The sequence below is a fragment of the Trichomycterus rosablanca genome, chromosome 23, assembly GCF_030014385.1.
Source record: "Trichomycterus rosablanca isolate fTriRos1 chromosome 23, fTriRos1.hap1, whole genome shotgun sequence".
Classification (NCBI taxonomy): Eukaryota; Metazoa; Chordata; class Actinopteri; order Siluriformes; family Trichomycteridae; genus Trichomycterus; species Trichomycterus rosablanca.
In genome coordinates this window covers 12,634,964-12,661,496 of record NC_086010.1, presented here as the reverse complement: position 1 = coordinate 12,661,496, position 26,533 = coordinate 12,634,964, and the positions used below count along the sequence as shown (strand labels likewise).

The following is a 26,533-nucleotide window of genomic DNA, read 5'->3' as shown; positions in this document are numbered from 1 at the left end:
AATACTGAATATATCGATATTTTCAATATACTGCCCAGCCCTAATGATGGGTTTACAGTGTTGTTCTTACTCAGATCAGTGAGAGAAGTGTCAGTGCTGGAGATCACACTGTTGATAAATGGCACGTCACCAGAATCTGTGACCTGAACAGTGACCTGCACTGGCAAAGTGGGCTTCCGAACCGGAAAGGGTGCAGAACCGCCTTCAGAAGTGGAGCCACGGTGTGGTGGTATGCTTCCAGCACCCTTCCTGTCATTACTGTTCTTATCCTTATCACCTGAGATAAGATAAAAACAATACAGAGAATTACTATATTAGAAAATGATGATTACATGATTAAAAGAATTGTTTTTTCTACCAGCATGCAAACATTTTTAGCTAATGATAAGGAGAATGATAAAAGGATGGTGGAAAAGCTGTTATAAGAATGGATGAAAAAGATTTTAGATTAACACACTGATTAAAATAAAAACATGACACAAAATAAGAAGCCTTATGTTGACAGTGTTAGTAATTCTCTCTAAAAAGTCAAAAAGAGAAACTATCACACATGCTTTTAAATTACAGAAGTATTTGTAAATCATTTAACGCTGACAAGATTCTCAATGCCGAAGCATTCAATTGTGTGTGCTGTTGTGTATACACCTAAATGTATACATTTATAAAGAACCCAACCCAGCAACTATGTGTTTAATCTGGACCATGCAAATGTGCATTGATTTTAAGTTTTGATTAGTATGGGACAAGAAATCATGCAAGTAAAAGGGGGAATTACACAGAGCAAAGTACCTTCAGTGTCCAATCTTTTGGGCTCAACATCTGCAAGAGGAAAACATGGCAACAAACATGCTCCTGTAAATCTGTAAAACCTTAACCATCATAGTCTTGTATGATTATACATGTGCAGGGATGAATTTTTAAAGAAGACCAGCTTACATGCTAATAAATCCAGGCATCAATATTGTCTTACATTATCTAATGCCTGACTGTAAAAATGGACACCTTATTATGAGTGTACGTATGTATTTTCACAATATTTTTAAACCTTTTTTAACCAACATTTTGGCAAATATTTGTGTAGATGACACGAGTACAACCAGATATATAAATCTTCATCAATGCAGAGTGAAATGAATTTAAGTGATGGGCATAATGGCATAAATCTGTTTGTAAGTACTGGGTCACCATCTGCCTCCAGAAAAACTTTCATTTTTCGTTAAAAGCTTTTATACTGTTTTGTTTTTTTGTATTTCAATCTTTTTTTGGTATTTTATTTATGTATTTTCTCCCTTTTTCTCCCAATATAGCGTAGCCAATTAGTCCTCTGCAGCTGGGGACCCCAACCGTGTAAGAGGAGGGTATATGAGATTCAAACTACGAGAGCTCCGAATCCCAGCAGTGGTGTGCTAGTGAAATATCCTGCTGTGCCACCTTTCATACATCTTGAATGGTTTGCTTCACCAAACACACGCTAGCACACCAGAGCTGGGATCTCGAATATATCGTATTAAATCTCAGCTCTGCCTGCCAGCTGGGCTGACCAGCCACATGAACAACATTTGGACTGTTGTTCATATGGGGGTCGGCTATTATGTCGGATAGGGTCTCCTCGTAACTGATGCAACTACGACATCTGCTGGCACAGAGAGAGAAAGAGTGCGATGATCAGGGTGTGTCTCTCCGTACACAAGGCTGATTTGCATATATGCACTCGCCTAGTGTGGGTGACAAAATGCATATGGCTTCTGCCCACATGTCAGCGGGGGCGTGGGTTAGCTTCATTCTCCTCAAATCAGAGCAGGGGGCGGCATTAGTGGAGAGAAAGCGTGACGCAAACGGGCAGTTGGACGCACTAAAAAGTCGGGAGAAAAAGGGGAGAAAATGCATTAACAAAAATACAAAAAAGAAGTGTCAACCTGATGATCTGAGGGAACATAAAAAGCCCTTGACTTTCACTGGGTGTTTATCAGCCTACTCTTCATTACATTTCAGTGGAATAAGAGATTGTAATTAGTGAGATACATGCATGTAAAAGCTATTTGACCTAAATGAAAAGCATTAATTGCCTATTCATACCAATAAGGATTCCTCACCGTACTTAAAACCCCCTTTTACTTCCTATAAAGTTATTGCTAAAAAAAGCCCCTTACAGATGTATATGCTTTTGGAACCTTCATACCAAAGAATTTTGAATGGATGTTTGTTTAGTTAGCACACATATCTTGCACATAAATGCTGATGACATTTGTCCATGCTTAATATACACCTCCAGAACCTTTGATCCTGGTTTACAAATAGTTTGAAAACACCCATGGGTTTATTAGACATCCTGCCTTACTTCTTTCTCAATAGTTAACTTCCATTCTACTTCAAATATGCACAAAGCATCTTAAATGTATAAAGAGAAATACATACACTACATGACCATGACACCCCCCTAAACACATACACACCCCACTATAACAACCACCACTTCTCTTGGAAAGCTTTTTTCAAGAGAGTGGAATGTGCCTGTGGAAAATTGTGCCCATAAAATTAATATAACAATCATGAGGACACATTAATGTTGTTTTTATGTAGCATGTTTTTTAGCTTACATTGTTTATTTTAGCATGCAGGTATGGTGTGCTACGTGTGTTATGATAATATGACCAGCTGAAAAAACTACAACAGGACTATACAGGGACAGAACTTTACTACAAAAATATTTAATAGCATAAATTATATTTTAAAGTGTCAATGTTGCCTTTTTAAAAGTCTGGGAAAGAAATGAAAGGGCAGATACGTACTGCTCCGTACTGAGGGTAGATACCGGGTTGCCTCAGTAAATATGCTCCGCATACGCTTAGGTTCTTCATTTTTTGCAGGCTTAAAAACACAAACACATTTGCATATGTACTTTCAGGACATTTGATAATACTCTTTAAATAACCACTGTAAAATAAAAATAAATCACAGTACAGATAAATCTTATCCCTAAATTTATAGGTAAATTCGTATAAAGCATACTAGTCTTTTTTAAGCAGTTTGCCTCCAGCCAAAATGCATAATCAATAATGTTTAGTAATGTTATGTAATTTAAACCTATCAAAATGTAATTCTGAATCAGATTATTAGAGAAAAATAGATGTGAAGTATTTTGCATCCAGTTCTCTCAGGTGAAAAGCTCAAAGTGAGTGTCACATGGTGTACCTTCCACCTGAAAAACCCTCTGCCCTTCTTGCTGTCTGGAGCTCTGGTCTTCACTCCAAGGTGCTTCATATAGTAAGCCACTGCACCAAAGATGGCTGAACTAAAAGGGGCACAAGGCTGTTTAATTATTTCTTTATATAAGAATTCTCAGAGAAAACTGTTACGTTTTACTATTTTAGCAGAAAAGGCTGTTTAATGTAAAATCTGTTAAATATGCAATATTGTTAAAATAATCATTCAAAAGGGGCAGAGAAAACTTAATGACATCATCACCTCTATTATGCATAGGGAAATCTCAAATCTTCCAAAATCTAAGTGGAAGCATGAACCAGAGGTGCATGATTCATTAGTGAATAATTAAAATAAATATCATTAATATTCTAATGATATTTAATGTTAATACAGCCAGTCTTCTTTTTTTTATAATAAATAGAGGAAAAATAATCTTGTGTGATCATCATCCTTCCTTTAGTGTGTTTTAACCTTCCTATATATGACATATAAAAATAAAGGAAAGTTAGAAAGAGAATACGAAGTGAAGAATAAGGGAAGAGGACCACCTATGGGTTCAAACACAAGATTTCTTTACTTTAGTCCCAGCAACCTAAACTAAACCAAAGTTTACACAAGCTAATCCATGTTTACATGATTATCAAGGGTTTATAATTTACAGAAAACTTAATTCATGCAAACGTATACATTTTAAGCCAATAAAAAAAAAGCAAGTAATATTGCTTTATCATTTATCATCCAAGTTAGATAATCTTTTTATGATATTATAAACTGTAAACAGTGAAAGACCTAAATTCTTTGAAGTCTTGCACTAATTCTCTCACAAAGTTTGGCACAAAGTGGTGAACCACGTTGCATCCTTGCTTTCAAAGAATAAGGCTGCTTGCGAAATCACATACTTCCATACCGAACAGTACGCAAAAGCAGTACGCGAGAGCGGGTATAGTGTCCGAACACGTAGTATTCATTAAACATTATGAGAAAAGTACCCGGATGACCTACTGTATGGGCAGCCATTTTTGAGTATGCAAACAATGCACACTTTGCTGCAAAGGCTTTCGTAGGGAAGAAGAAAGATGGTGGAAAGTGTAGTAAGACAAAAATGTAAATTGTTATGATTAACTACAACCCTGAATAATGTCATGAGTAGCTTTGTGGAAAACGACAATTAATTTTGCTATAACGGTGGCGATGTGACGTCATGCATCTCGTGACGTTGGTAAGACGGCAGACGTAGTACGTACGAGGTTGCATGCATACTGCACACTTGCGTACTGAAAGAGCTTACAGCTTTACCGACGGAGCAGTGCGCACTTGCCTCCAATTTAGTACGTACTGTTTAAGTATGCGGTGACCTTACCTGTTACCAGTTAAACTGCTAATTGTGGAACCATCCAAGAGTGTAACTTGTTCTTTAACTTGTCCCAGATTTTTTAAGTGTTGCAGGCATCACATTCTAATGTGTTTAATATTTAGAAAGCCGAGGGCGACAGTGGCAAGAAAAAACTCCCTTAAAATTACAGGAAGAAACCTTGAGAGGAACCAGACTCAGCAGGGACCCATATTTGGGTGGCCTGGTACTTTAAATAAATAAGATTTACATAGGAATAAATAGAAAAAACATGTTTTCTTTCCATGTATATCAGTTAAAAAAAAGTTCAAGCAACTAATGATAAAATGAGTTTTTTTTAATTGAATTTTTAGAAAGTGTCCCAACTTACACACACATTAAAAATATAAAGTATAATATAAAAAAAACTACTTACCCCTTTTCAACATCGGCAACAATTGAAGGGCTGAAAGTAAAACCAATAAAACATTTTAAAAACAAGTCTGTTAAACACATCAGAAAAACAACAAAAGTGGTTGTTTTTTTTCTTATGGCTTAGATAATATTTTTGTTTTCTTATTTACACTTTTTGGTTGATGAACTACATGTAGTGATAATGTAACACAAAGTAGCAAGCATACAGTTACAAAGTTACAAAGCACTGTACTGGTGTTGAAATTTAAATTTAAATAAATTATTCAAATAATTATTACCCAGAATTTCCAATTTCATTTAATTTCCTGTTATTAAATTGCCAAAACAGAACACTTCAAAAGTTATGAACTTACTGAGGCTTGTGTCCAAACCAAGTTCAATAACATCATCAATAAATTCATTTTTATTTGCTTTCACAAATGAGTGGAAGATAAATGAGTAAGAACCCATGTAGGCCCTGTGGTGCAGTGTATTGGCTTTGTACGGTCTGGGCTTTTTTCTTAAATACTGGCTGAGTGAGTTTGCCATGTTAGGTGGTACTCCAGGGTGGTGAAAGGTTAAGAATATGGATTTGTATGCAACAAATACCCAACAGATATTATATTAAATTTCTTTTCAGCATTGGTTAGTAAGTAACTTTAAATGTGTTTAATTAATGTGTGGATTTATCTGACTTCGTTTGGTGGTAAATTTGATAATCATGTTTACAAATCAATTTTTGAACATTTAAAAGCACACATTTATTTCTATCTGAATTTTGGCACAAAGCCAAAGTAAGCGGCATGATTTCTTGCCAGCATGGTAATGTTGGCTTCATTAGTTCTCTGGTGCTTTTTCCCTCCTTACTGGCCCCTTTTTTCCATCTCTCTACTCGTACCCAGAGCTGGCAGTCTGGCAAGCAGCAGAATCCTTTTTTTGTTCTACAGATTAACTCAGCTTTAAGTAATTCATACAAATAGACCCTAAAACAAGCGTGGTCTGTTAGACGAGGCCTTTCGCAGGTTGGTGTGTAACTACTATGCTGTATCTAAAAAATGGGTTACTTATTTCCTGAATTACATACTGGTATCAATGGTTTATTGTTTTGTGCTTCTGCCTAAAGCTGTGAAAGAAAGTAACAACAAAGTTGATTCGATTTTTAGTGATGTTACAAGCTCTCTGAGAGTGTGAGAGATTAACAATGAAACAGTTTGTAGTGTGGCTGAGGGATTCAAACCTGGCAGAAACCAAAATGTTTCATCTAACATCTCTTTTTACTCAACGCTATGAATACCAGCAATAGAGCCCATTATTCAGTAATAAACTGTGGGAGAAATGTTTTTTAATTTACACTAGAATTATTAATACATAACCAATTACTACTTAGAACGTGTAGATATATTTAGGGCATGATTGCCAGTAGTTATATTCCAATATTACAGGAATACCGCTACAATGGAATGTTACTGGAAAGTGGTGTACATGATAAGAAGTGCGTCAAATACACTGTATGACTTTCAAAAACCCAGTTCTAGCTGGTTTAGACCAGTTCCTAAATTCTAGCTAAGACATTTCTGTTAACTGTCATACAAGGTCACTGATGAGAGTATAAAGGGTGATTATTTACTTCCCTTCTTATCACACTCTCAAAGTTTCCATGTGAGACTTCGTCAGTGCGATTCTTTACTGCAGACAAGAATAAAACTCTTTTTTACTCATAATCGAGTCTTTGAGGTATTTTATTGAAGGTTTTTCCACCACAAGATCTTGGCACACGTCAAACATGGAGGCGAACTAATAAGTATAAATAGCAACAGACCAAGCCAAATTTAACTTGTTCCAGAAAACTATTTTGCAAAAAAAATGAACTCGTTCATTCCCTAAAGAAATATTTAGGACATTACAAAATGTAAAAGTAAACTAACTCACTTGCTCTCAAACAACTTTTCTACCAGCCTCTCAGCAACTGCTTTTTCCTTCATGTCTCTGGGGACACGTTCTGTTGGACGATGATTCTCAACCTCAGTCAGCTCAGATTCATTCGGGGTCATTCCCATCATTCTCTTTTGTCTATGAAGTTACATTACACATAAATAAAAACAGAATGTAAAGTTTAAACCTATACAGTGTGAGGAAATGAGTATTCAAGCACTGGATTGTATATACAGTACTTTTGTTGCATATATCAACATTTAATTTCTTCACGTTTGTACTCATAAACATAAACAAAAAATATGTGTTTATAAGCAGAAACTAAACAATGTTTGGGAGGAAAAAATAAAGTATTACATCTTGAATGAAGTCCTAGAGCTAATGAAGACCTTTTACCTTGCACACTAAAAGTATTCTGTATTGATTTCGAAACACACACATTTATAATTTTGCTGAATCTATTAGTAATGTAATATAATACTGCATATATATTAGGGATGCACCGATCCGATATTAAGATCGGATATCGGTCCCGATATTACCAAAATGAGATGGATCGGATATCGGATAATCAGGCCGATCCATGGGTCCGATACGTTCACTTTAGTTCGTTTGCGACGCGTGCTAAGCCCATACAGGACGCGCTGCTGACGTATGGCGTATAACACAAACAAAAACAGCAACATGGAGCGAGCCAAAGAGTCAGCTGCATGGAGCTATTTCACGCTTGCTACGCTAACAAGTTCGATGGCAACATGTTTATTACTCATGTTTAGCTGCTATATTTTATTTTGAATTACTGTTTGCACTAAATATTTACGGATAAGTTTATTTGAAAAAGTTATTTAAGCTACTACTGTTTTTCTCATTGTCAGCAGCCACATTTTGGGTGTGTTCGAAAACCTAAGGAGCTGCCTTGCTGTCTTACTGTCTACATAAGCGGCTGCCTCAGTAGAGAGGATTCTAATAAGTCATCAACTCATAAATCAGGTTATTCGAACGCGCTACTTACACAGCGATTCCATCGGGTTTAGCATTTAGCATCTTGCCATTAAAAACAATGAACTGAGGTAGCACAGCGCTAACACTAACGTCAATATAACATTTCCCTTCATGTACCGATAACGGTTACATTTCCTGACAAGCTCGAACTTGCAAATAAAAACACTCGGTATAAGTTTATACAAGTTAAAAATCAGTAATATTTTATTTACGTTTGATAATAACTCCATTCGTTTCTCCGCCCCTTTCAGTTATGTTTATTTTTCTGCAATGAATGCTGGGATTGATTTGGTCACCAAGGCAGCGTCGGATGCTTACTCGTTGAGTGAAAATAACACTGAAATATTAAGATGCCTGTTTATTATTTTATTGACAAATAAATAGCAGTTCAGTACATTTATATCTGTGTTAATTATATTTTGTTTTGCAAACTTAGTAATGTTTAAGTCAATCCTGAGTCTTTCCCACATAATAAAGTATACGGTTTATTAATTCAACAATGGTATCGGATCAGTATCGGGTATCGGCCGATATGCAAAGTATATGTATCGGATCGGTATCGGAACTGAAAAAGTTGGATCGGTGCATCCCTAATATATATTTCCCCACTTTGGGACTAATAAAGGATTATCTTATATATGAAAATGTAAAAAATGCTTGACTTTCTAATTAAGATGCCAAAATAGTCAAAATTATTAAACAACGACTTACTACAACTTACTACAATTTAACTGCCAAAAGTTGTAATCTGTAATTAGGGCAGTCGTAGCCTAGTGGTTAAGGTACTAGACTAGTAATGGAAAGGTCGCTGGTTCAAGCCCCACCACTGTCAAGTTGCCAAGGCCCTTAACCCCCAATTGCTTAGACGATATACTGTCACAGTTAGTGATTGACCGATTAATCGGGCCGATTTTTGGCATTTTTTAGATAATCGGCATCGGCCGATATATGTGCGCACAAGGCCGATATTTAAACATTGCCTCCGTCAGCTCAGTGACTGTATACAGTCATTGGTCTGGCTGTTGTTAGAGCGCCCCGTGTGTCCATTTTGCCACTCTCCAGGCAGACATCAGTGAATGCACAAGAACGAGAATTTTTAGTGAGATTGGGACCATTTATGAGAAGAAAAGAAACAGGCTCACTGGAGAAAATGCAGAGAAACTTTGTTTCCTGCATTACAACTTGCTGCTTTTAGACTGGGACTACTAAAAAAGAGAGGCTGAGAAAACATTCAGTGAGGATATTGCCATTTTATTTCAAGACTGGAAACTGTTTCCTACAATTTGCTGCTCTTGACTTGGACAGGGTTTACAACCTTTTTTTTCCCAAATATTTCACTTTAACTTTAACTTCATTATTTTTTATTCACAAATATTTGTGTTAATATTTTATTTATATTTTGATTACTTATCTAAATGCTCAAACACAATGCACACACAGTTTGGTGCTTAAATAATGGCTCCTTAAAAGAAGTTCTTCTATGTGCAACTGTCTTCACTAAGCATGTTTGTTCATTCTTAAAAACAAAAAGATACTGCTATCTGCTTGTGTATGTTAAGTGCACTGAAACCTTTGAAATAATTTGTATTTTGTTTAAAGTATTTTATTTAATTAATTCTGTTTTGTTGTATTATTATTATTATTATTATTATTGTATTTTTTAGTTGTAAAAAAATGGTATTATCGGCTTTATATATCGGCCATCGGCCACTTCTTTCGTCTAAATATCGGTATCGGCATCGGCCATTAAAAAACCCATATCGGTCGATCACTAGTCACAGTACTTTAAGTCACTTTGGATGAAAGCATCTGCTAAATGCTGAAAACGTAAATGTAATAATCTGTGCTATACTGAAGCTTAATTGGTCAGTTTCACACTCTTGTATTCACTAATACATATGCAGCTATGTTTTATCACACAAAAAATATGTTTGGGTAAAACATTACAGAGATTCAGGACACTGCTTAAGAACACTGGTGTAAACATAAAAAATTACTGTGGAACACAATGAACATGAGGCAGAAAAAAAATGATTTACATCATAAAAAGCACAAATTCAGAAGTTAACATGATTAAAATCTTCTGTCCTACCTGAAGTCCTCAAGCTGTCGCAGCACTTCTAATGTATGCATGTTCTGCACTTCCTGAACGTAACGCTTCTGCATGTCTTCACTGATTAGGTCTGGGCGAGTTCGATCTGAGACAAACAGAAAACAGCACTGAATTTTAACTAATGTTTATCTTTAAATATGTTTTTGTTATTGAAACCTAAAACATCAATAAACATTGAGTAAAAAGTTGTTCCTTTTTGAATATGTGGCCAAATTAAACAAAAATGTTGTAGCCAAGTTTACATAAAAATATTATAAAAATCCACAAGCAAACAGCTCAAGATCTATTTGCACCCTTGGTAAATTAGGTAAAAGTGTACAAATGAATTAAGAATGAATGCAGTTAAACTAATTCGGACACGACTGACAAAATTGTCTGTGTCTGAGGAAGGAAAGGCCAGATGGGGACCCAGCAGCTTAACAAGTGCCTGAGGTTATTACTGATACAGTGGTACCTTGTAACTCAACGTCCCCTAAACTCAAAATGTTTGAAACTCAACACCCTTCGTCGAGAAATTTGTACGTGTGAGCGACTGCTGCTTAGCTCAGCGCTCGGCTTGAGTGGTGCTGTAAAACATCATGCGAACATGAGACGAATCTGCATTTGTGTGGAATGACTGTCATATTCACTCTGAAAGCATCTACATGTATCTGTGTTTATCTGGATTTTTCTCCTGTTTCAAACTGTGAGATTCAGCTTCTCCAAGAGTCTAAAACGCTTATCGTTAAAAAAGCTTAATGTAACTTAATGTAATGAAAGAACAACACAGAAACACTAAACTTTCCTTTATTATTACTGCTCATAAGTTCTCTCCACTAATTGAGAAGGGTAAGGAAACAATAAAGAAGTAAAGCTAAGGTGCAGGTTTTATTGTATTTTTGATTTTTTAACTGTTTTTAATTGTAGTTCAGTGTTTTTTTTATAATATACCTGTGTTATTTTCAGTGTATAAGTGTCAAAAACAACCCCATCATTTTACATTAGACTAAAATATATACAGTTCCATGGGACCATGGAACGCATTAACAGGTTTCCCAAACATCTTTATAAAAAAAAAAAACCTTAAAACTTAACGCCTTTTAAATTCAACGCCACTCCCAGAACCAACTGACGTTGAGTACCAGTGTAATATTATTATTATTGTTGTTTTGCTTTTCCTAGCAACCACAACATAGGCGCTACCTGGTCATCCATCCTTTAATCTTAACAACAATTAAAGAAGAAGTAAAAGTGCTGTTGTTTCTGAAAGTAGGTTCACAAAAGTGTCGTCTTTGCCTTAGTAAAATATCATTATTATACAGAATTATATAGAACGCTTACCTAACTCATTTGTTATGTGAGATGGTACTGCTACTCGGAGAATCTGAAAAACAAATACACACAGCAAAGCATCGTAAATGTACTTTTTTTTACCAATGTTTAAGAACACTAATATTTGATTGACCACTAGATGACACTACAGCACCAATAATAAGATAGTCCAACTACGAGTTGTTCCATTGCCAAATTTCCTGACATTTTACTTTATCTGGATTAGAAATTACAATATATACCTATGTATAATATACCTACTGTTAAAGGTTAAATCCTTCAACTGTAAATCACTCTAGTTTGAATGTACTAATTATAAAGTTAAATAATGATCTCATTGTCAAAGATGTCAAAGAAGTCTAAACTTTTACCTTATGTTAAGAGAACATTTGTCTGGAGTTATTTTAAAAATGTTTTAAAAAGTTTGTTGTACACAGTCTGCAGACAAGTAAGCATCACAGTTTACTAAGGCAGTTTAGGCAAGGCAGATATAAAATAGAAGGGCATCCCATGTGAAATGTAAATGCAAGTCTAGAGCTCCTCAGTACAGCCAATTTTATTGTACTGTTTGTCCTATATGATTGCATGGTTTTATAACTGATTTAATGTACCTGTGTGAGTGTGAAGACAAGTCCAAATACTTATGACCATGTATTATAAATAAGGTGACAAATTTACAGATGTTCAGAGGCATCAGATAAAATATTTCAAACAATAAACAGACATAAATCTTCACCTGCATAATCCTTTTTAATTTAGTATGCATCACTTACTGCGCCTTTGTCCAGGAAATTGTTGTAGAACTCCACAAACTGCTTCTTAGTTTCTTTTGAACTGAGGTTCCTAAAGAGGTCAGCATGCAGGTAGCACAACTGTGGGTTGAAACAAATATGGATCATTAAAAAGTAAACAAAGACTTTACTTTACCCCATTTACTGAATTACGTTGTATGAACATAAACAGAAATGGTCCCCTTTGTTTGCGCGCTCATAACAACCCGCAAAAAGCAATAAACTGCAACCAAATGCATCTGTACTGCAAGAACAGTTTTAGGCCTATATGCAGAATTTCTTTAGGTTATACATTACTGTTTTAGTTCTCCAATAGTATGGATCATTCAGGTGATTAAATGTGGTTTTCATTTACTGGTTTAGTTATGCCTCAAAATTAGACAAACATAATATTTATTATATATAAAATGTATAATATTCTATACAAGGTAACAAAATTTAGTTTGTTTAAATCGCCCAGGAAAATATTTAAGACCTAGGAACACTAACTTGACCTTTATTGTGATTATAAATACCCCATGACCTCCTCACATAATTACATTAGCATCAAATGCTAAGCACATTAAGGGATTCACAACTAGATAAAACCTGAATCCTTAAATTACTAATTCTTTATTAATAGTTTAACTTAATGTAAATAATAAAATGCATTTACTGTTTTCTTTTACAACTATTTTTGTGTTAATTGAAAACAGCATAATATGCCATATTTAGGTCTCAACCTTATTTATTTTTGTGGGCAGTTAGACTACTAATCAGAAGGTCACTGGTTCAAGACCCACCACTGCCTGGTTGCTGCTATTGGGCCCTTGAGCAAGGCCCCTAACCCTCAATTGCTCAGACTGTGTACTGTCACAGTACTGTAAGTCACTTTGGATAAAGGCATCTGCTTGCTTTTATGACTGAGCACAACAAATAAATAAATGATAAAAAGATTTTACAAAAGTGCAATCATTCATGAACAATGATGGTCACAGTTCAACACGTTGCAAAAAACTGTAGTGAACAATCCAACAGTTTAAGAACTATAATTCTCAGTGCGTGATTTACAATCTAGTCCAGTGGTCCCCAACCACCGGGCTGCGGACTGCTACCGGTCAGTGGGTCACTTCTTACCGGGCCGCACAGAAAGAATAAATATTTAGAAATCGCTACAAGAGCAATTAAATTTCCAAAACTCTTTGGGTGTTATTGTCTCCCATCACCACTAGGTGAGAGCAGCATCTCATTGAATCAAAAAAAGCTCAGGATTCACACTGATTTTCCATTCTATAGTTATTCCATTTTAAATCCCCCCGCCCACGCCGGTCAGTGAAATTATATCTGTAATATATTATTACAGTAATATACACTGCCTGGCCAAAAAAAAAAGGTCACCACCTGGATTTAACTAAGCAAATAGGTAAAAGCCTCCCATTGGATAATTGGCTGTGGGGTGCTCACTGTGTGATAACACAGAGAGACGAGTGAAGAGCCACACTGGCTAGCGTTAGCTGTGCGCTAACAAGCAGAAACTGAAAAACGGGTCATCTTTTAATTTTTCAAAATCAACATTTTTGATCAGTTCAGGCGGAAATTAACACAAGCTCGTGCATGCGCGGACATGTACTTATTTACTAAATATATCTTCAGTGTAAATCGAGCACAAGTGTTGAGAAAAAGGAGCAAACAGTAATAATAACGTTACGCCCAATCCGCTGTTCTGACTCTTGTCTGCCATAGATTTTCCTGCCTATGTAAGAACTATTTTTTCCTAAATAAATACGCTATATTAAGAAAAAAGAACGTCTCACCTGTCGTGTAATGTGAATTATAAAATATATAGTCTGGCCCTTTAAGAATGTTAAGTGCTTTATAGGGCGTAGGGAGCGAGTGTGTAGGGAAGAGATCGGATTTGTACCGTTTCCGTGCTCGTGTTTTGCACGGCGCTTGTGTGACATTTAAAGTAGCGTTCTCGTTAACCACTCAAATGTTTGGACTTTGAACTATTTTAACATTACTTTACATCACAGTTATCGCGACATGAACATTTACATTCATATTTTTTGTAACGGTATAGAACTTAATTCTGGATTACAGGCATAACTAATCGTACACGTTCATACACTTTTAAGAAATAGCTGTAACTATAAACTAAGCAGTTAACTTTTGAAATATATTGAAGTGTTTAGCCTGCTATTATTCTGTTTTGTGTGGGCAGAGAGAGATTACAATGCCAAAATGTTGTGTTAATGTTTGTGGTAAAGTGTAATTGATACAAATGCTTTTATACTTATTCGTATTTATTATAGATCAGACAAGATAAGCAATGTTTGACGTTCAGATTGTTAAACCTTTTTATAATAAAACATTGAAATATTGTAATTACACTCAAGTGTGTACACTGTAAAGTATGTCCACCCCCAGTGTATGTAATATATGTATTAATATATATGAAAGTAAAATAATGATGAAAAGTTCAAATATAGTTCATTTTTTTTACCAAAGGAGCACAGTCAAACTGTAGGATGACGTGATGCACAAAGGCCAGCAGATGGGTGGGTCTGTTTTTTAACAGTTCAATGCTGTTAAAATGACTGCACTGATCATCTACTGTCTGAAACACAGAAAAAATCAAACTAATAAATGGAGGAGAAGCGAGATAAGCCAAGTTAACATACCAGAATAAGTTAAATAAATGAAGTAAACATGCTGGTTTGTTTAACAAATTGATGCATACAGTGGGGTCAAAAAGTATTTAGTCAGCCACTGGTTGTGCAAGTTCTCCTACTTAGAAAGATGAGAGAGGTCTGTAATTTTCATCATAGGTACACTTCAACTATGAGAGACAAAATGAGAAAAAAAAATCCAGGAAATCACATTGTAGGATTTTTAAAGAATTTATTTGTAAATTATGGTGGAAAATAAGTATTTGGTCACCCACAAACAAGCAAGATTTCTGGCTCTCACAGACCTGTAACTTCTTCTTTGAGAAGCTTTTCTGTCCTCCACTCGTTACCTGTATTAATGGCACCTGTTTGACCTCATTATCTGTATAAAAGACACCTGTCCACAGCCTCAAACAGTCAGACTCCAAACTCAACCTTGGCCAAGACCAAACAGCTGTCGAAGGACACCAAGAAGAAAATTGTAGACCTGCACCAGGCTGGGAAGAGTGAATCTACAATAGGCAAGCAGGTTGGTGTGAATAAATCAACTGTGGGAGCAATCGTAAGAAAATGGAAGACATACAAGACCATTGATAATCTCCCTTGGGGTCAAGATCTCATCCCGTGGGGTCAAAATGATCATGAGAACGGTGAGCAAAAATCCCAGAACTACACGGAGGGACCTGATGAATGACCTGCAGAGAGCTGGGACCAAAGTAACAAAGGCTACCATCAGTAACACACTACGCCGAGAGGGACTCAAATCCTGCAGTGCCAGGCGTGTCCCCCTGCTTAAGCCAGTACATGTCCAGGCCCGTCTGAAGTTTGCCAGAGAGCATATAGATGATCCAGAAGAGGATTGGGAGAATATCATGTGGTCAGATGAAACCAAAATGGAACTTTTTGGTAAAAACTCAACTCGTCGTGTTTGGAGGAAGAAGAAGAACCCAACAACACCATACCTACTGTGAAGCATGGGGGTGGAAACATCATGCTTTGGGGCTGTTTTTCTGCAAAGGGGACAGGACGACTGATCCGTGTTAAGGGAAGAATGAACGGGGCCTTGTATCGTGAGATTTTAAGCCAAAACCTCCTTCCATCAGTGAGAGCATTGAAGATGGAACGTGGCTGGGTCTTCCAGCATGACAATGATCCCAAACACACCGCTCGGGCAACGAAGGAGTGGCTCCGTAAAAAGCATTTCAAGGTCCTGGAGTGGCCTAGCCAGTCTCCAGACCTCAACCTCATAGAAAATTTGTGAAGGGAGTTGAAAGTCCGTGTTGCCCAGCGACAGCCCCAAAACATCACTGCTCTAGAGGAGATCTGCATGGAGGAATAGGCCAAAATACCAGCTACAGTGTGTGCAAACCTGGTGAAGACTTACAGGAAACGTTTCACCTCTGTCATTGCCAACAAAGGTTATGTTACAAAGTATTGAGTTGAACTTTTGTTATTGACCAAATACTTATTTTCCACCATAATTTACAAATAAATTCTTTAAAAATCCTACAATGTGATTTCCTGGATTTTTTTTTCTTATTTTGTCTCTCATAGTTGAAGTGTACCTATGATGAAAATTACAGACCTCTCTCATCTTTCTAAGTAGGAGAACCTGCACAATCACTGGCTGACTAAATACTTTTTGGCCCCACTGTATATGCAGAATCACTGTAGTTACAATATGAAGCTTACCTGGTCCAGTTCATTTTCAAAGTCTTCATCCTCGGCGCCTATTATATTTTTGGCTAGATTAGGACAGTGAGCCCCAGGCTGCCCATGCTAAAAAAGAGAAAGAATCACAACATCTAGAGTTATTACAATACTCTTTTACAAAAGCTGTGTAAAAATGCAGTGTAATGGGGTTAAATAAGGACCTTTACTTCACCATTATAATGTCAAATAGCTTCTACCTCAGACAATGACTTGGCAAAATTGACAGTTTTTACAGTTGAACTGTTTTTAATCCATTAAGAAATTGTAAATGGTGATGGTAATCCAATCAAAGCAGTCAATGTTAATAACAATAACAGATTGGACTGAATAATAACTTCAGTTATTTTTGCTAGTTATAACTTTTAGGTTATTTAAATTTGTGTGTGTATGATATTGTGTAAATCCTATTTATTAACATTTTTCTCCAGGCCACCCAGGAAGGATGGGTCCCTGCTGAGTCTGGTTCCTCTCAAGGTTTCTTGCTGTAATTTTAAGAGTTTTTCCTTGCCACTGTCGCCCTCGGCTTGCTTAACAGGGGTTTTTGTTTTTGTATCTGTTGGTCCTGGATTCTGTAAAGTTGCTTTGTGACAATGTCTATTGTAAAAAGCGCTATATAAATAAAGTTGACTTGACTTAAGTCTGTGGCCACAACCTGCAGAACTATTCTCTTTTGTGGCTTGTCTTGCTGCTACCTCTCCAGTCACTTTTATTTACACCAAATCAAATGAAATTAATTTACGATCACTTATACTTCCTAACTGAACATATTAATCCCTATAGGTTAATTTACTTGGTGTTATACTGTGGTGATTAAATGTTCCTCTAATTTCTGAGCTGTGTACACATGGATAGTTCTTGTGTTGAAATTGGTTGTTAAAAACTATAAAGTGTTAAAGCCACAGAATAAAGATGTTTATGCTAAATATGCTTCATGTTTCTACTTTACAATAACTGTCTGTTGGCAATGCACAATACTGACTGACAGTGTTTTCACATGCATTTTCTTTATAAAATGTTCTTTAGTTTAAAACATGAAGGCTCAGGCAGAGGTGTGAGAAAGCTAAAAAAAATAAGTGGGTTAATCAGACTTTATTGCTTTTATCAAATGGTACATTAAATTAAAGATCTATAAAGCCACAATAAGAGACTCCAGAATTAGTAAACATGGGACTGCTTAATCTCTATTTTACACCTCACTAGTAGGCTTGCTGTACTTTTCTCACAATCTCAAGGTCAGTGAAAAGGTCAGGGGAAAACTGAGCATCGAAGCAGTAAACGTGCATGGCGCGCATGTTCAAGGTAGTGCAGCAGCAAGCACCGCCTAATAAAACACAATGGCACTGCCAGGGCAAAAGCTGAATTTCTGTATGCTATATTATTTTTAATAAGCTAGAAGTTCAATTAGTAAAACTGGCTAAACGTAATTTAGGGGTGTTTACTTATTTTGCCAATGAATGAGTGGAGCAGGGTTGGTTGGTTGGACATAAGTTCTTACCCCATTGTGGGCATCTTCATAATCCATGCTGTGGTTGGTGTGGCCAACGTCCCTTCAGTCAAGATCCTGCAAACATATAACATTGTTATTAGTGTAGCATGCACTAACTAAAATTTTCATAAATACAGAAAGAAAGTTGAAGGTTCAGTATCAAAGGAATACATGCACACCCAAACCAAACTGGGAAATTAACACAGTCTTCCTCTACACAAACAAAAATTCATTTAAAAAAAATCAAACGTTTGACATATAATTCTTCTGGTTTGTTTTTTGTTTTTTTAAAAGCAGTGGAAACCTAACAGTGGTGGTTTGCTCTGAAAGCTCCACATGTATCTGTGTTTATCTGGATTTTCCTTCTGTTTCACTTTTAAACTTGTAAGAATTGTAAGAATCAGCTTTTATTTTGAGAGAGTCTAAAATGCTTATTGTTAAAAAAAAAAAAAAGCTTAACGTGACAATGTATTCAAATTATGACATAAAAACACTAAACTTCTCTTAATTATTACTGCTCATAAGCACTCATAATTTCACTAATGAAATTCCTTGCTCATTGTTTTAGTACAATAAGTCACGTTAAGCTTTGTGCAACAGTTATTTTAATTGTTCACTTTTATTTCAGTGTTTTTATATTATATGTGTGTTATTTTTAGTGTATAAGTGTCAAAAACAACCCTATTATTTTACATTAGCTTAAAATATATGCAGTTCCACAGGACCATAGAACGCATTAACAGGTTTCCCAAACATCCTTATGGGAAAAAATACCTTGAAACTTAACGCCTTCAAAACTCAACGCCACTCCCAAAACCAACTGACGTTAAGTTTCAAGGTACCACTGTACCACATTGGTAACAAAACAAATTTCGGTACTAAAGCATGACTTGAACCAGTTTATTCTCAAAAACCTAGCTCTGTGTATGATTACAAGCAGTTCTTAAAAAAATGAAGCCTAAATTTAACCAAAGCAACATAAAAAAATAAACAAAAGGTTATAACATTTGTTTAGTTAAAAGTGTAACAGTGGTGGGTTGAAAAACAACTGAAGTGCACAAGGCTGTAGCTTCTAACAGCAGAGTGTTTATCACCAACTTTAATCAGTCTCATAAGTCTTTGGAGTCATCTGTGTTCTCTCAAGAGTACCTCTATAAAGCAAGAAAGAACAACAGAGGAAATGGGTGTAATTTCCGATTAGAGTCACTTCCTGTCAGCCTGCCTGCACAAGATGGGCTTAAAATGGAGACAAAGATCCAAAAAAGCACACATTACAAACACAATGAAAATGCTAGCCCCGGTCAGTGTGCTAAACTGGGGGGGAAGTTACCCTGACACTTATCTGCGTGGGGAACACTACCTAAAATACGACTGATAAAATGACACAAAAGGTCAGAACTGGAGAAACTTCTATACTGGACGTCTATGAGAGAGAAGGTCAATGATCAGAGTTAAAAAGGATTACTGAGAAATATTGTATTAAGATAAAACAACAGAAAAGCTACACTTGTTCATTCCATTATGCATGAACAAGATTTAACTGGCTTGTATTAAAAGGACAGGAGTGAACAAAAAGGCCAAACTTGTAAAAAAAAAAACATCTAAATGTTAAAATAAAGGGCTAGAGGTACAAAGAGAAAAAAACAGCTACCAAACAATCATTCATACACATAAACATGAAGCCCTGACTTTCACAGTCTATAGTCATTTACATCAGCATCTTTAAAAAAAAAGTAGTTGACAGATGTTTTAACTATTAGCTAAATTAGTTTAACCATTAGTTAAATACAAAATATTTGTCTGATCAACTATCCACACACCAAACAAATGTTCAGCATTGTTTGACACTGCATTGTTTTATTGCAGGCGCTATAGTACAGTGTACAGTGGTACCTCGTAAGTCGACGACCCCTAAACTCGAAATATTTGAAACTCGACGCCCTTTGTCGAGAAATTTGATTGGTTTATACAGCTGTTTTTCAAAGCGAGTGAATCTCTGAATCAAATGCACTGATTCATGGAGTTGTTTACACACAACACCATAATGAAATAGAGTGAGTAAAACAAATGAATCTTCACCAGCAATAGGAGCACAGCTCCCTGATTTGATTCCAATGAATAATTTGATTAAAAAGAGTCGTTTCTGACCTTTTTTACTCAGTGATTCAGTTTGCTTTTGCACAAAATTATGTGAAGAAATGGGGGAGGGTAAATTTCATGTGTATAGACAGAGTCTGACAGAGCTTTAGAGCCAAAAAGGCACAAATGTATTGAATAATAACTCTATTAGTGCAAATAATTCACCTTACATATTTTTTCTGCAACATAATCTTTTTTTTTTTTTTTTGTGTTTAAAAGCTTTGGAGACCAACATGGACTCTTTTTTACTCCAACAACTCCGGATCAGAATTAGTTGGAAGCAAAAATTTGGTATGGTGTGGCTATTTGCCACAGGAATAAATTATTAGTAATGGAATACTATAATATTATTATCAGTATATATAATATAATATTCATTCAATAAAATATATGTAGTTCCACGGTACCATGGAATGCATTAACAGGTTTCCCATACATCCTTATGGAAAAAAAAATACCTTGAAACTCAACGCCTTTTAAACTCAACGCCTATTAAACTCAACGTCACTCCCAGAACCAATTGATGTTGAGTTTCAAAATACCAGTGTATATGGAATCTTATCATAAAGACATTTTTTTAAATAGATAATAGAATTTATTTGTCCAAGTTTGCAAAGAAGCAATGCCTCTGCGCATTGTATGCAACTAAAAGAGGTAAGAAAAAAAGTTTATTGGCTAATAACAACCAGAACTACCAGGAAATGCACAGGTACAGTGGGGCCAAAAAGTATTTAGTCAGCCACTGATTGTGCAGGTTCTCCTACTTAGAAAGTTGAGAGAGGTCTGTAATTTTCATCATAGGTACACTTCAACTATGAGAGACAAAATGAGAAAAAAAAATCCAGGAAATCACATTGTAGGATTTTTAAAGAATTTATTTGTAAATTATGGTGGAAAATAAGTATTTGGTCAATAACAAAAGTTCAACTCAATACTTTGTAACATAACCTTTGTTGGCAATGACAGAGGTGAAACGTTTCCTGTAAGTCTTCACCAGGTTTGCACACACTGTAGCTGGTATTTTGGCCCATTCCTCCATGCAGATCTCCTCTAGAGCAGTGATGTTTTGGGGCTGTCGCTGGGCAACACGGACTTTCAACTCCCTCCACAAATTTTCTATGGGGTTGAGGTCTGGAGACTGGCTAGGCCACTCCAGGACCTTGAAATGCTTTTTACGGAGCCACTCCTTCGTTGCCCGAGCGGTGTGTTTGGGATCATTGTCATGCTGGAAGACCCAGCCACGTTCCATCTTCAATGCTCTCACTGATGGAAGGAGGTTTTGGCTTAAAATCTCACGATACATGGCCCCGTTCATTCTTCCCTTAACATGGATCAGTCGTCCTGTCCCCTTTGCAGAAAAACAGCCCCAAAGCATGATGTTTCCACCCCCATGCTTCACAGTAGGTATGGTGTGCAACTCAGCATTCTTCTTCCTCCAAACACGACGAGTTAAGTTTTTACCAAAAAGTTCCATTTTGGTTTCATCTGACCACATGATATTCTCCCAATCCTCTTCTGGATCATCCATATGCTCTCTGGCAAACTTCAGACGGGCCTGGACATGTACTGGCTTAAGCAGGGGGACACGCCCGGCACTGCAGGATTTGAGTCCCTCTCGGCATAGTGTGTTACTGATATTAGCCTTTGTTACTTTGGTCCCAGCTCTCTGCAGGTCATTCATCAGGTCCCTCCGTGTAGTTCTGGGATTTTTGCTCACCGTTCTCATGATCATTTTGACCCCACGGGATGACATCTTGCGTGGGGCCTGAGATCGAGGGAGATTATCAATGGTCTTGTATGTCTTCCATTTTCTTACAATTGCTCCCACAGTTGATTTATTCACACCAACCTGCTTGCCTAATGTAGATTCACTCTTCCCAGCCTGGTGCAGGTCTACAGTTTTCTTCCTGGTGTCCTTCGACAGCTCTTTGGTCTTGGCCATGGTTGAGTTTGGAGTCTGACTGTTTGAGGCTGTGGACAGGTGTCTTTTATACAGATAACGAGGTCTAACAGGTGCCATTAATACAGGTAACGAGTGGAGGACAGAAGAGCTTCTTAAAGAAGAAGTTACAGATCTGTGAGAGCCAGAAATCTTGCTTGTTTGTGGGTGACCAAATACTTATTTTCCACCATAATTTACAAATAAATTCTTTAAAAATCCTACAATGTGATTTCCTGGATTTTTTTTTCTCATTTTGTCTCTCATAGTTGAAGTGTACCTATGATGAAAATTACAGACCTCTCTCATCTTTCTAAGTAGGAGAACTTGCACAATCAGTGGCTAACTAAATACTTTTTGACCCCACTGTATACTGTAGACCAGAGGTCACTAACAGGCGGACCGCGGTCCGGATCCGGACCCAGAAGCTGTCCCATACGGACCCGGACCTACAGCCAAAACAGAAAGTTATTATTTGAAACCTGATGGAGCGCTTCTATTTTAACCGGCGCAGCTTTTGTAGTCTTTACGGTAGCGGTTTAGCGGATGAGAAAACGCACAGACCAATCACGTGACACCACTCAGCCAATCAAGTCTGTGCATTCCAGCCGGTAAACACTGCGACTCTACAGTGCAGACAGATGAGAGAGTTAGAGGCGAGTTACATGTGGAAAGACGGTGGAAAGAAAAAGAAAGATAGCGAACGTAGAAAAAACGAAGGTAGAGATACAGACGACTGTGCAGGAGAAAGTTGAGAAAAAGACGAGTGAGACAGGAGACAAATAGCGCTCTCCAAAAAAGAAACGTGTACAGCGAAAATACAGCATTTAATCCATGATGGAGAGACTCATTTCTGTTCTTACTTCCCACTGGAGCACAATTTATTTGTATTTTCTCTTAATTTGATAAGAGAAAGGTTTGATAAGGTGGGGCGGCCCGGGTCCTCTCTGTGTGGAGTTTGCATGTTCTCCCCGTGTTCGCGTGGGTTTACTCCAGGTGCTCCGGTTTCCTCCCACAGTACAAAGACGTGCAAGTGAGGTGATTTGGAGATACTAAATTGTCCATGACTGTATTCGATATAAACTTGTGACCTGATGAACCTTGTGTAATGAGTAACTACCGTTCCTGTCATGATGTAACCAAAGTGTAAAACATGACGTTAAAATCCTAATAAACAAACAGACATCTGATTTGACAGTCAGTTATTGATTAAATGCAGATGTTGATACAACTACTAGGCTATTTATATATAATATATATCAATATACTGTATATGTTATATATATACAGTATATCAATATATATATATATATATATATATATATATATATATATATATATACAGTGTATCACAGAAGTGAGTACACCCCTTACATTTCTGCAGATATTTAAGTATATCTTTTCATGGGACAACACTGACAAAATGACACTTTGACACAATGAAAAGTAGTCTGTGTGCAGCTTATATAACAGTGTAAATTTATTCTTCCCTCAAAATAACTCAATATACAGCCATTAATGTCTAAACCACCGGCAACAAAAGTGAGTACACCCCTAAGAGACTACACCCCTAAATGTCCAAATTGAGCACTGCTTGTCATTTTCCCTCCAAAATGTCATGTGATTTGTTAGTGTTACTAGGTCTCAGGTGTGCATAGGGAGCAGGTGTGTTCAATTTAGTAGTACAGCTCTCACACTCTCTCATACTGGTCACTGAAAGTTCCAACATGGCACCTCATGGCAAAGAACTCTCTGAGGATCTTAAAAGACGAATTGTTGCGCTACATGAAGATGGCCAAGGCTTCAAGAAGATTGCCAACACCCTGAAACTGAGCTGCAGCACAGTGGCCAAGATCATCCAGCGTTTTAAAAGAGCAGGGTCCACTCAGAACAGACCTCGCGTTGGTCGTCCAAAGAAGCTGAGTGCACGTGCTCAGCGTCACATCCAACTGCTGTCTTTGAAAGATAGGCGCAGGAGTGCTGTCAGCATTGCTGCAGAGATTGAAAAGGTGGGGGGTCAGCCTGTCAGTGCTCAGACCATACGCCGCACACTACATCAAATTGGTCTGCATGGCTGTCACCCCAGAAGGAAGCCTCTTCTGAAGTCTCTACACAAGAAAGCCCTCAAACAGTTTGCTGAAGACATGTCAACAAAGGACATGGATTACTGGAACCATGTCCTATGGTCTGATGAGACCAAGATTAATTTGTTTGGTTCAGATGGTCTCAAGCATGTGTGGCGGCAATCAGGTGAGGAGTACAAAGATAAGTGTGTCATGCCTACAGTCAAGCATGGTGGTGGGAATGCCATGGTCTGGGGCTGCATGAGTGCAGCAGGTGTTGGGGAGTTACATTTCATTGAGGGACACATGAACTCCAATATGTACTGTGAAATACTGAAGCAGAGCATGATCCCCTCCCTCCGGAATCTGGGTCGCAGGGCAGTGTTCCAGCATGATAATGACCCCAAACACACCTCTAAGACGACCACTGCTTTATTGAAGAGGCTGAGGGTAAAGGTGATGGACTGGCCAAGCATGTCTCCAGACCTAAACCCAATAGAACATCTTTGGGGCATCCTCAAGCGGAAGGTGGAGGAGCGCAAAGTCTCGAATATCCGCCAGCTCCGTGATGTCATCATGGAGGAGTGGAAAAGCATTCCAGTGGCAACCTGTGAAGCTCTGGTAAACTCCATGCCCAGGAGAGTTAAGGCAGTTCTGGGAAATAATGGTGGCCACACAAAATATTGACACTTCAGCAACTTTCACTAAGGGGTGTACTCACTTTTGTTGCCGGTGGTTTAGACATTAATGGCTGTATATTGAGTTATTTTGAGGGAAGAATAAATTTACACTGTTATATAAGCTGCACACAGACTACTTTTCATTGTGTCAAAGTGTCATTTTGTCAGTGTTGTCCCATGAAAAGATATACTTAAATATCTGCAGAAATGTGAGGGGTGTACTCACTTCTGTGATACACTGTATATATATATATACAGTGTATCACAAAAGTGAGTACACCCCACACATTTCTGCAAATATTTTATTATATCTTTTCATGGGACAACACTATAGAAATAAAACTTGGATATAACTTAGAGTAGTCAGTGTACAACTTGTATAGCAGTGTAGATTTACTGTCTTCTGAAAATAACTCAACACACAGCCATTAATGTCTAAATAGCTGGCAACATAAGTGAGTACACCCCACAGTGAACATGTCCAAATTGTGCCCAAAGTGTCAATATTTTGTGTGACCACCATTATTATCCAGCACTGCCTTAACCCTCCTGGGCATGGAATTCACCAGAGCTGCACAGGTTGCTACTGGAATCCTCTTCCACTCCTCCATGATGACATCACGGAGCTGGTGGATGTTAGACACCTTGAACTCCTCCACCTTCCACTTGAGGATGCGCCACAGGTGCTCAATTGGGTTTAGTCCATCACCTTTACCTTCAGCTTCCTCAGCAAGGCAGTTGTCATCTTGGAGGTTGTGTTTGGGGTCGTTATCCTGTTGGAAAACTGCCATGAGGCCCAGTTTTCGAAGGGAGGGGATCATGCTCTGTTTCAGAATGTCACAGTACATGTTGGAATTCATGTTTCCCTCAATGAACTGCAGCTCCCCAGTGCCAGCAACACTCATGCAGCCCAAGACCATGATGCTACCACCACCATGCTTGACTGTAGGCAAGATACAGTTGTCTTGGTACTTCTCACCAGGGCGCCGCCACACATGCTGGACACCATCTGAGCCAAACAAGTTTATCTTGGTCTCGTCAGACCACAGGGCATTCCAGTAATCCATGTTCTTGGACTGCTTGTTTTCAGCAAACTGTTTGCTGGCTTTCTTGTGCGTCAGCTTCCTTCTGGGATGACGACCATGCAGACCGAGTTGATGCAGTGTGCGGCGTATGGTCTGAGCACTGACAGGCTGACCTCCCACGTCTTCAACCTCTGCAGCAATGCTGGCAGCACTCATGTGTCTATTTTTTAAAGCCAACCTCTGGATATGACGCCGAACACGTGGACTCAACTTCTTTGGTCGACCCTGGCGAAGCCTTTTCCAAGTGGAACCTGTCCTGGAAAACTGCTGTATGACCTTGGCCACCATGCTGTAGCTCAGTTTTAGGGTGTTAGCAATCTTCTTATAGCCCAGGCCATCTTTGTGGAGAGCAACAATTCTATTTCTCACATCCTCAGAGAGTTCTTTGCCATGAGGTGCCATGTTGAATATCTAGTGGCCAGTATGAGAGAATTGTACCCAAAACACCAAATTTAACAGCCCTGCTCCCCATTTACACCTGGGACCTTGACACATGACACCAGGGAGGGACAACGACACATTTGGGCACAATTTGGACATGTTCACTGTGGGGTGTACTCACTTATGTTGCCAGCTATTTAGACATTAATGGCTGTGTGTTGAGTTATTTTCAGAAGACAGTAAATCTACACTGCTATACAAGTTGTACACTGACTACTCTAAGTTATATCCAAGTTTCATGT

At 37.6% G+C, this 26,533-nt stretch overlaps 1 protein-coding gene across 4 annotated transcripts in view; it reads right to left on the bottom strand.

Annotated features, from left to right (window-relative positions):
* The window catches only part of arhgef1b (Rho guanine nucleotide exchange factor (GEF) 1b), a 76,521-nt gene that overhangs the window by 28,513 nt on the left and 21,475 nt on the right, over nt 1-26,533 (bottom strand). For 3 of the 4 annotated variants that reach the window (XM_062985473.1, XM_062985475.1, XM_062985474.1), the window contains 12 exons: nt 17,954-18,019; nt 16,438-16,524; nt 14,580-14,693; nt 12,080-12,178; nt 11,316-11,358; nt 9,975-10,080; nt 6,878-7,018; nt 4,971-5,000; nt 3,193-3,292; nt 2,790-2,868; nt 790-819; nt 71-277 (listed from right to left, as the gene is read on the bottom strand). In XM_062985473.1, the coding sequence (XP_062841543.1) occupies nt 71-277; nt 790-819; nt 2,790-2,868; nt 3,193-3,292; nt 4,971-5,000; nt 6,878-7,018; nt 9,975-10,080; nt 11,316-11,358; nt 12,080-12,178; nt 14,580-14,693; nt 16,438-16,524; nt 17,954-17,980 (1,063 nt within the window). In that variant the 5' untranslated portion in view covers nt 17,981-18,019. Of the gene's footprint in view, nt 1-70; nt 278-789; nt 820-2,789; nt 2,869-3,192; nt 3,293-4,970; nt 5,001-6,877; nt 7,019-9,974; nt 10,081-11,315; nt 11,359-12,079; nt 12,179-14,579; nt 14,694-16,437; nt 16,525-17,953; nt 18,020-26,533 lie in introns of those variants that run through there. The other variant, XM_062985476.1, reaches the window with a different exon arrangement.